Source organism: Pithys albifrons, chromosome 4, assembly GCF_047495875.1.
Source record: "Pithys albifrons albifrons isolate INPA30051 chromosome 4, PitAlb_v1, whole genome shotgun sequence".
Lineage (NCBI taxonomy): Eukaryota > Metazoa > Chordata > Aves > Passeriformes > Thamnophilidae > Pithys > Pithys albifrons.
Window position 1 is genome coordinate 25,155,005 of NC_092461.1, and position 10,890 is coordinate 25,165,894.

Here is a 10,890-nt window from a genome sequence, read left to right on the forward strand (position 1 = left end):
CACCTTTCTCGTCAAGCCAGACCCCGCTGTTGTCGACATCCGGGGTGGCAAGGGCTCTCAGCAGCAGCCGGTGCCCACCCGCAGGTGCCCTCTCCCGCTGGGCGAGGAGCAGCCCACGCTCCCGGGACACGCCGGGCGCTGGGAGTGCGGCCCCCGCCTCCTACGGGAGAGACGAGGGCGGCAGGGGAGAAGGGTGGTGGCGGTGAGTCGGTAGCACTTCTGCATCTCACCCCCAGTGCCCCTTGAAATCTGGTCTAGAGTTGCAAAGCACATCCAGGAAGGTATTTTTAAAAACAGACAGCAGGTCAACAAAACTAAAGCCAGTGTAATAAGAGTAAATGGAGATGCTTATTTTTGTTTATACATTATGTAGTTGAAGGATGTGAGAGTGATAAAGGGGAAGAACTTGAGAGAGGAACAAGGGATATAATGTGAAGCAAACAGTATAATCAGGACTGAGTGGGGGTACCTGTTTGTCAGCCCTGCGCCTGATCATCACAGTTTGAACCAGGACTACAAATCCGCTGTTTCTAGAGTGTTCATAGAATAGAATATGGCATAGAATATGCTGAATTGAAAGGCTCTCATCAGGATCAGGGACTAATTACGTTTTTCCTTGATGTTGATGAAGAAATGCTCAAAGTACCCTTCTTAATATTGCCCTAGAAGGTGCCATCCAACCACATCACTCCTTTCTAACTCCTTAACACAGCCAAGTGTTTGTTTCACACGTGGGAAATTCTGCCCAGAACAGCAGTATACCTGAGACAAATGCTTTGTAGATAATAAAGAAAATGCCTATATGCAAAACCGGGGTGCTCGCATATTAACACCTATGACCACCAATCATCATACTGAGACAAAGCCGGAAATTACTCAAGTCAAGTCATGATGAAGTCATGCTCACTATCAAAGACAAATGGATAAACAGTATCATTACTGTCAAGGTCATAATGCAAAATAATTAAGCAAATAGAAAGCAAGATAAATTCAAATGAGTTTTTAATGCCTAATCATCCTTTAGTCCAACTTTGGTTTCACAATCTTCTTGTAAATATTGTAAAAAATAATTTAAAACTATAAATTAAAATGTTCCTATTTTAGTTTGTGATAACTTTGAAAATGAGATATTTTTTTCCTGGACTCTTCTCTCAAATTGAATCAGTCACTGATCTTGCAGCCTAGTGATCCTTTCTGCTATTGTCAAACAAACATTTTGATCCAGTCAATCATATCTTTTCTAGCTTCTTCAATATATGGTTTATCATCAGGTTTCATATCTTCTGGCTTCAGTTGTGCAAAACCATGAACTTGTCCAGGATAAACTTTAATTTTATATGGAACTTTACAATACTGCTTCAACTTCTCCTCCAATAAGAAGATCTGTAAAAGAAAGCATTCTACATTATAAGGGGTTTTTTTAAGTTTGCAAAACTTGCTGTTTCTCATAGAAAAGAACTGTCTTTTTTTTGTAAGACTGACACCTTTTTTTTTTTTTTAGGTATGGGTGAGCTTAAGAAGCTAAACAGTTTCAGCAAAGGTGATTTGGTAAATCTCATTGTCGTAAAGGACTGGGTGTGTTTCTATTCAGATTCTTAGGCTTGTAACCTATACTGCAAGCTCTGATCTTGAGAGAGAACATAAACCTTTGTGACCATCAGCCTAAAACATTTTGATAGGCTTAATAACAGAGTTTAAAAAATGCAGAGTTTTGGAGTTCTTTTAGTTTACTGTAAAACAAAAAAGTAAGTACACACAACCTTACATGCAGTACTAATCACATGTTTATGTACCCATATACATCTGCAGACATATTTTTGTGCTTATTTCCATTAAAAAGTTAGAAAATAGGAGAATGGACTCTTATTTTGCCCCACAATCTTAATACTACCCATTATGGAGATTACAGAGTACTGTAATTTATTTCACATTCTTTTTTTTCCCCCACACAGAGCCCTTTTTGTTCAGTGAAGAAAACTATGTATTTCGGGATTTCTTTTTTTTTAATGTAGGAATTTTTTTACACAGTCTGCCTAGAGGGAAGACTTTAGGAGAAAAAAATATGGTTTCAATGTGTAACACATGACAGAAAAAATGCATTTGTGAAAATTGTGCCCCTGGGAAAAAGAAAACCTTCACCATAAAACGGTCACATGGAGTGAAGGATTTGTATTCCTGTGCAGAGAAAACACATATGAGGTACAGATTAACGTGCTGAATAACATAGTTAGAAGTAAATATTGATTGGCTTCTGCATTCCCAGAGCACACTGTGAGTTTTCCAGTCCGACTGTACCCCTAAAAACCAAGCTATGCTAGAGGAGGTGTGTTACCCTTGTCACTGAAGAAAAAGAATTTACGCACAGAAGAGGGCAGTAGTTTCCTACACATAAATTTATCCAGCTTCTCAGATATGCTTACAGTAGGGGTTATATCAGAACATAGATGGGAGCCAGGAGTCACATCAGTGTATACAAGTTGTTATTGTCTCAGTTAAAACCCACGCCCACTCTTCTCACACAGTTCATTTTGTCCCCTTGTACCTAAAGCAATTGGGCATTGGTCCCCATCATGAGAAAATTCAGTTTCTAAGCTGAAATTACTTTCTTTTTTTATCCAGTTGAGTGGTTTAACTATCTGATTTCTCATCTTCAGCAATAGTATCCAAGATTTTGAGGTGCTTGGCTCATACCAGTTGGATCCCCCTGTTTTACACTCTGTTTATCAAGGCACTCAGAGACTGATGAGTGGTCTTTACTGTATTTTCACCTCAAAAAAGAAATTGTGAATAGTCCAAGAATGACTTAGGGGAAGTTGAAATTTAAACAAAACAATCCAGACTATCTTAATTTCTTATCTCTGGAAATGGTTTCTTAAAAGGATTTCTATGTGGGATAAATGAATATGTGAAAAGAAGTATTTCCAATACAACAGCTTACCTGATCCAAAGAAATGGTGTGGTCTTTCTCACCAAAAATGAAAAATGTGGGATTTAGTAAATTGTATCTTTCTTCAGAGTCTCTAATTATTCCTAAGACGTTTTGAGAAACAGTCTGTTAGTGAGGTTAACATTCTTGCAATATGAAATGGCAAATTAATTTCTATTAAGTTTACTCATTAGGTACATTGCTTAGATCAGGACAGTTTATCTTTGAATAGAGAAAAAACATTTAGAAAATATATTCCCCTGCTTTCCAAGCACTAAAATAAGGAAATTGTTATGGAAAAAGAAGCAATATTTTTTGTTTACAATATTAAAATTTTTATATCACTATAGCATATTGCTGAAATAACCATAATTAATATCTGCAACTCACCTTTGAGTTGAGCATTTACAAAAATTGTTACAAAGCAATAACTACAGTTACAAACTATGCATAGCCATGTGAATCCAAGTAAGTTTTCGTGTGTTCTACACTACCATAAAGGGACACCCCAGCGGTTAATTGAGGATTTTTCAGCATCAAGTGATGTACTGCCATTCCACCCCAGGAAAACCCAGCGATACCAATCTTCTTTGCACCGCATTGTTCCTTTAGATACTTCAAGACAACATCAGCTTCCCTAAGACATATAAACAAAAGCAAACTAAGGAATCTATTGCAGAAGCAATATTTGACAATTTAAGAAGCAAATTACAAGAGATACATGATTTTTTTTCTGTTTCTGCACCTCCATTTATTTAATTCAGTGATTAGTTTAAAAAGCACATTTCAGCCTAGAGCACTGGCTTCTATTATGAACTGAGAGTTGACATCTCTAGTCCTAGTTTAGGGAAGCACAGGTGTAAGTACTTAAATGCTTACCTGAAATGTCACCTGCTCCTTTGTTTTCAAAATTAGCAAATTTTTAATTGAACCACTTTGTCTAGGACAGGACAATTAAAGACAAGACATATCTGCAAGTAGAACAACATCTTGCATTATGGACTGTAGGAATAGATAAGCTCCACTGTACTATCTCTACAGAGTCCACCTATTTAGATAAAGATTTATCTTGAGTATGTAATTCCTGTTGCATGAGTCAATACTAAAATATCCTACCAAGCCCCCATGCAAGAATGTTATACTATAGCAGCAATTACTCAAAATTACATTGTCAGTAGCTATAATGTTTTAAAAAATCAAGTTTTGCATGAGGTATAATACAAAAATATGAAAATTTTCTCAATGCAGGCAAGGGCAAGTCAATTTTTTCTAATTTCTGGCTTCTTAGGTCTCAATAGTTTAATCTTCTTCATTATCTGCAGAGTTTTACATTAAGTTTAAATGCAGACTGCATAAACTAATAACTATATTTTAAAGCATTAAGTATATTATGGTCATCACATATTGGTTTGGTTAGGCTGACCTAAAAAATAGTATGAGAGTGACATGAAGAGGAAATTTTGTCCTAAGAAAGTCATGCATTCTATGTTCTCTGAAAGAGCAACAGCCTAAACTGGAGGGCACCCTCAAAAGTGAACCCTCAAGAGACAGCACAGGTGTGTCCTGTGATCTCAATTGTTTAAGACAGTGCCCACATATCTGCTCACTCTTTTGGAGAAGGATTTTTTTACAGTTGGTAGTCATTTGTCTTTTAAAAAAAAGTCTGTCACAGTTTCTGCAACTATATGGTCAAAAACATTGCTGAGAGATGCTGAAGTTAGGCTGTAACTGCTGGGACACCTTGAAAGGGTCAGAATACTTGTGGCTTCCAAGGTGGTAGCTGAGTAATAGGGTGTCATTGCCTCACTATGATGGGCAAGTGACAGCTGGCACATAACATGAGCAAGTATAGAAGAATTTTCCTCCTTATCTTGAGGAACTGGGGGCAGAATCAGCACTTGTGGGCGAGAGTGCTGGGTATTTCACACCTTGTGAAACACTGTGAGCCTGTAGGGCCAATATAACATAGTTAGAAAAGGGTTTAGCAAAACAAGATGAGGACAATAAGCAAAGTGATGGGTAGAACAGATGATCCTTTTCAAATCCCAGCCAAGACAATGCCCAGAGCCACAGAAGAATCACCCAGAAAGAGCAACTGTGTTTGTGCAGCCAACTTGCCCTGCTGGGAGGTGCCACTTCTAAGATTTCATACCAATTCCTCTTTTTTGCTGGATGGTTTTTAAATTTCAAGTACAAACATGCATCTTACTTGTCTACTTTTGTAGGATCATGATGTTTCATCCAGTCACGAAAGTCAGCCCAGTGATCAGTAGATTTCCAGGGTTCTGTCCCCTTGAAGAAGTCTGGGCAGATAGTTCTGTGTGAGACATAGAATTAAGTCAATTTTCATATCCAGTTGGGAAGAATCTGTGTATCTCTAAATGTCTTCTAATGTCTTCTACTCTGGGGTACACTTCTACATAGTTATTATCTAAATCATGTTTTATTTGTACTATTATGGCAATCAGCAGATCTAAAAGTATATGTCTTTGTTGGAAAAAACCCAAAAACCAAAAACAAAACACAACAAACCATAAATAAATGCTCATTGTTTCCTTAGACACACTAAATACAAAAGTAAAGGAATTTAGCAGCCCCCCTAATTCTATATAAAAACATATATACCTCTTTGCTATTGAAAGATGAAGCAAATATTCAAAAGGTTTGGTTCTGAAAAGCTTACACAACTTAAAATAGATACCAATGTTTATCTTTTTATCACCCACACTGCTGTATAAACACAAACACTGGCACTTCATAACTCCCTGTGTCTTTGTGCTCAGGTACCCATTTTTAATGGGTGAGTTTTAGTAGCTTTGGTGGCTTCATGGAAATGTTTTGTCCCTCTCCTTTTTAATTCACTCAGACTGAAATGGCATGGTTGCCCTATGTGTATGGGAAACATGCCTAGCTTTGGGCCTGGTGATCTATTAATGCATTTTAAGAGGAAGATAGGAAAGAAAGTTGCTTACATATATCCATGGCCTGCAATCAAATCGACTATGTATCTAATATCTGGGAATCGCCATCCAAATACATCATGAACAACAATCACAGCTTTGTCCGTGGAAAAAGTTGGTCTACAAACATATGCCTTCAGGTGCTCAATTTGTACTTCATGTCCAAGGCACCCATAGTGAGACCTGTCTCCAGTATTATATAGAAAAGGATCAGCCATTTGAAAACCTGAAAAGAAAAAAGACAGCAAGAAAGTGAAAATCATTTGCTAACACAAATTATTAAGGATAAGTAAAGGCAAACACAATCTGCAGAAAGTAGTTCAATAAGTTCTGTAAATAACCTTGGAATCCTTGTCTGAAAGGAGAAAGTAGAAAAAAGCAAAAATACTGTTCCAGTGCACAATGGCTCTTAGTCCATTATGTGTTATTAAGCTGAGAATGAAGAGAAATACCGAAAGCAAAGTTATAAAATCAGAAGCAACCTGCACATCTAGGTCTTGATATTCATGTCACTTTTGTTCTGCTGCCATGTGGCTCTGTCAGCACTAGTGTGATGCAGTATGGCTTCAGATATGTCTCTTGCAAGGCATGGGGCCATCATGGGGAGTTCATGCTTGTTTCTCGGAATTATTTGTATGGCTCACAGCACTCAAGTCAGCTCCATTAAAGTATAGTGTTCAGTGCTTCTTTCAGTGCTGGTGCCTGCTAGCTAATCTGTGCTTTCTGTAGCAACATCACAGCTGTTCTGGGAGCGGATTCTTGGCCACAGTTAATGAAGAACTGCAATATGGATTTGTGAGCTATATTCCAATGTGTCAGGCCTCTATGCCCTTGAAAGGGATTGCAAGAAAACAAGTATTAATGCAAACCTCATTCAGAATATGTGAGAGTATTTGGTTTTGTTCCTTCTCCAAAAGTACCAATTATGGACAATGAGCCAGTAGATGTGCTAGACAGATTAAAGTCAAAAGCTGTTCTGACTCTCTGTGTCAGGAGCTTGGAATGGACTTCGTGCAAAAAGTAGATTGGGATCCTGTAATTAAAAGTGGCGTTACAATGCATCTATACAAGATGTCCAATTAGCTCTGCAGGGGCATGTTAATAGGAGCATTTCCTAGTCATGTACTGACTTTGAAACTGTCCTTGGGGATGCAGCACACATGCTTATACATTATGACTGTCTCTGCTTCATCATTTCTGCATCAGTCTATTGTATTATTTTGGGTTGTAACATGTACTTCATAAAACTATCTAGTCTTCATGGAAGTGCAGCAAATTCTGGTAAAATGTATGCCTTCCTCAGCTGCACATTAACTACAGCAGCAGAGGGCTAGACTTCAAAGAGTAAAGGGAAATTTTTCGGGGGCACTACGGACACATTTGGAACCACAGTGCAGACAGACCGAAGAACAGAGAGCTGATGCCACAGAGACTCACTGCTTGCTTACACCTTATACAGCACTTCCCAGTTTGCATGATTCACACAGGCTCAATAACAGCATTCAAATTTCATATTCATTTAGACTGCTTCATATCCAAGATCATCAGCCTCCCCAATGTATACTGTTCTTCCCCATCTCTTCCCACACCGGGGCTGCCATGACCAGATCTGGCAGAGCCAGAACTGAGTTTGAGCAAGTAGACTGGATTGCAACCATAACTCCTGGCTGATAGTGTGGTATAGAGATACAGGAATTGGGCAGATGTGGCTTTCCTGCCAGAATCAAGCTGCTTCTGACACAGACATGATGTCGATCATCTCTCATCTGAGTAATCCCCTGTGCTGATAACTGAAAACTGATTACATGTGTTAATTGCTCTCCCACCTTTCTCAACATCTGAATGTCAGGGTTGGTGCTAGAAAGTATGAAGGAGCCTGATCTTCAGGACTGAAACCTCCATTGTTTGGCATCATATGAAAGGGGAAGTTGGAGCACACATGGGAGAGTATCTCCTAGTTTAAGCCTGCCATAATGCTTGAAATGCCTGAAAATAGTCGAGAGAGAACGCAAGTTTATGCAAAAGTGTTTCCTACCTCTTTTTTTATGACTTGAGATGAATGAGCTTGTTGAAGGGCAAGAGGCTGCCTGGAGAAACCACAGGCACTCCCAAAGACAGATAACACTACTGGCTTCTGAGATGGCAGCCACAGTCTTATTCCACTGAGGTCTTTTGTTCAGCAGGGCACAACCTGTGGTATCCCCTTCAAGGAAACAGTGTTTAGGAGACATTAATCTATGCAATAGTTATGAAATAGCCTGCTCCCTATCTATTAGTTGCTCCCCAGAAACCATTTCTTTGGCCTGTGTTGACTGAGGCTCAGCCAGCTGGCTCCCCTCCAGACACCAGGCTGCTGCGGAGAACGTTAGTAAATAGCCACACCTGAACTGCTTACAAGTTTGATGGGATCCTGTTCAGTCAGAAGCTGTATTTGCTCCCGCCTGCTTTGTCCCACGCAATGTGGTGTGGCAAAGCACAAGCCAGGATATTTCCTATCTATCCTATCTCACCTCATTCCCTCTTCCCGTCAGTTGCAGCCACTACACTTTTCCTTTTCCTGCTTTCCCCATGGCGTGGTTCCAAGCAGGCAGCATCTTGCCTTTATGCCCCACTCCTCATCACTGAGCTCAGACACAGAGTAGATGCAGGGCTTGGTGGGAACAAGGGGGAAACTGACTGCTGTTAACAAGGAAAATACACAGCTATTGATGATTCTAATGTCATCCTACTGCTCCTTAAGAGAAAGTCTTCTTATAACCTCTCCTTCTCACAACTAGTCCTGTTCTTCCTTGGGTGTCTTGATACCATTTAGCTTTCATGCAAGTAACATAAAAACTGAGGGGAGTTATTTACACAAGGCAAATGTGGGCTCCTGTGGGTGATAGGACAGACACACACTACTACAGTTCTAAGGAGCAACAAATCACCCGGTTAAATTCTGATGAGTCTGATTTTTCAATGGGAAAAACCAAATCCCTACTTGGAAAGTGAGGTTAAAAATTTCTTTTAAAATAATCAGGTTAAACAGGGGCAAAGATATTTCTCAGTATAACCTCCACTTCTCAGAAAGTGAGTATGAGCACGTGATCTCATAGTGCCATGCTGTTTGGCAGGACCTTGGACTACTGATGCCAAGATGTGACATCTCTGCCCTTTTCCCGTGTTGAGCGATAACATTTTAAACTACAGCAGTATTTCATTTCAACACTAAGTGATCAATGGACCAAACAAGGAAATGAATGGAAATTCATTACCATGACGGGAAAAACAATTATTATGGTCCTTTAATATTTACCTGCTACTGATGAACATAAATTACCAGTGTCCTCAGAACTATTGCTATGCTGCAGCTTGTAGCAAGGACTCAGTATGAAATCCAGTATTTCCCAAAGTTGACAGCCTCTATCTTCACCTTATCTGCCCCTTGATACTTGTCTTTGTGCAATTTTTTTACTAAAGTCAAAGTAATGGTCTCTCTAAAGGAGTGGCTTTTGCTGAATGTTGCATGCCTTTTCAAAGAGCTATATCTAATTCAGCAATTTCAGATTTTCCCTTGCAGCATGGGTAAAAGTAGTTATCCTTTTCTCCTGCCAGCTCAGTCTGTATGGACCAGTTTGCCATCACATACCTGGAGTGCAGGATCCTGTTTTAGCCCAGCTTGCTTCTGCTGCTCAGTGACACACCAGCCAGATTTCTCTAAACACAAAAAGAAGAACACCAGCTCTGCTGACAGTTTTGCTCCTGGTGCTGCCCATCCAGTTTCCAAGTGCTCTTCAACTCTTCTGCAGACTTTGGGATTGGGAAGTGAGGAGGAGAGGCTTAGCACAAGAGTCATCCCGAACGGAAGGGGTGGAGACAGATCATGCAGAGAGGCAGGATGCAACAGGCTTCACATCAGTTGCCTTTACTCTGCCTTTTATTTAACGATTATTTAAGGAGTTTAATAAGAAAGACGCACCCAAACACTGTACTACATTATGATGTGTGTGATGCAGCTATATCACACACTGCAAAGACCTCAGTATTTATAACTGAGGCATTTAGCAGAAGTGATGCATTTGCTGATGCATTTTCTTGAGGAATATTCATGTAATTTTATTGTTGATAATAAATGTTTTTAATGGAATTTGAGGCAAATTAAGATGAATCTGTCCTGGCAAACTTGCAGCATAAAAAACTCAAGGCTCCCTAGCACACAGATTAAACACATTGCAACCACACCCACAAGTATTCCCAACAAGTTGAAAAGTGTTCCAAGTTATTTTTGATTAGACTTGATTTCAACAAGTGAGGAAGATCTGAGTCTGTGGTGGCTTGTTGAAATTTTCCATTCCTATTTCCATAATGCCACTGTATGCAAGGAACATTAAATTAGCTCCCTTGCTGATGTACACTATAGCTTTCATTTTCTCTGGGTGCACATGTGGTTTGAGTTGTGTGTGCATGTTGGGGGGGAGAAATGAGAGAGACAAAATAACTCAAAGAAAATGGCAATGTAATTTCAAGTCAAAGATCAATAAGGAAATTTTGTTTCTCAGTGTGTATGACAAACAAGTCCCACAGTCACTGGGTAGATGTGAGTCAGCAGTACTCTGTAGGGTAGTGACCACTGTAATCTGGGGATTTTGTAAGACAGATGAAGGATGGAGGCAGTTTACCAAACTTCAGGCATTTACACTGATGATGGCTACATGTCACAAGGTGTCTACACTCCCACAGCTGTCATCAAGATTTAGGGTATGCTTCACACTCCATGAGTGCCTTCTTCTGAATGAAATGGGTAGTCCCCTTGATTCCACCAGCTGTGTTGATCATGGAGTTTAATGACAGTCGACTGACCCAGAGCAGGTGTAAATTGCTGTGCATAGTCACCCAGGCACAATGAGTCCCACCTCTGTGTGCTGTGGGAGCCACACACAACACAAAATTAGAGTTTGTCATGACCAGAAAGAGGGTGTTTGTCCTGTCATACCTGTCAGTAGCTTTGCACATCAGGATTGTATA

The 10,890-nt window shown here is 39.7% G+C and overlaps 1 protein-coding gene across 2 annotated transcripts; it reads right to left on the reverse strand.

Annotated features, from left to right (window-relative positions):
• Positions 1 to 985: 985 nt before the first annotated feature.
• Positions 986 to 9,721, reverse strand: LOC139671207 (carboxymethylenebutenolidase homolog). 2 transcript variants are annotated; one of them, XM_071553684.1, is made up of 7 exons: positions 9,515 to 9,720; positions 7,922 to 8,089; positions 5,899 to 6,112; positions 5,136 to 5,243; positions 3,421 to 3,563; positions 2,939 to 3,030; positions 986 to 1,383 (listed from the first exon to the last, which is right to left on the reverse strand). In XM_071553684.1, the coding sequence occupies exons 3-7, from the start codon at positions 6,102 to 6,104 to the stop codon at positions 1,204 to 1,206; spliced, it is 729 nt and encodes a 242-aa protein (XP_071409785.1). In that variant the 5' UTR covers positions 6,105 to 6,112; positions 7,922 to 8,089; positions 9,515 to 9,720; the 3' UTR covers positions 986 to 1,203. The 2 variants fall into 2 exon arrangements, with proteins under 2 accessions (XP_071409785.1, XP_071409787.1); XM_071553686.1 differs by lacking the exon at positions 7,922 to 8,089 and having other exon boundaries at positions 9,515 to 9,721.
• Positions 9,722 to 10,890: the final 1,169 nt, after the last annotated feature.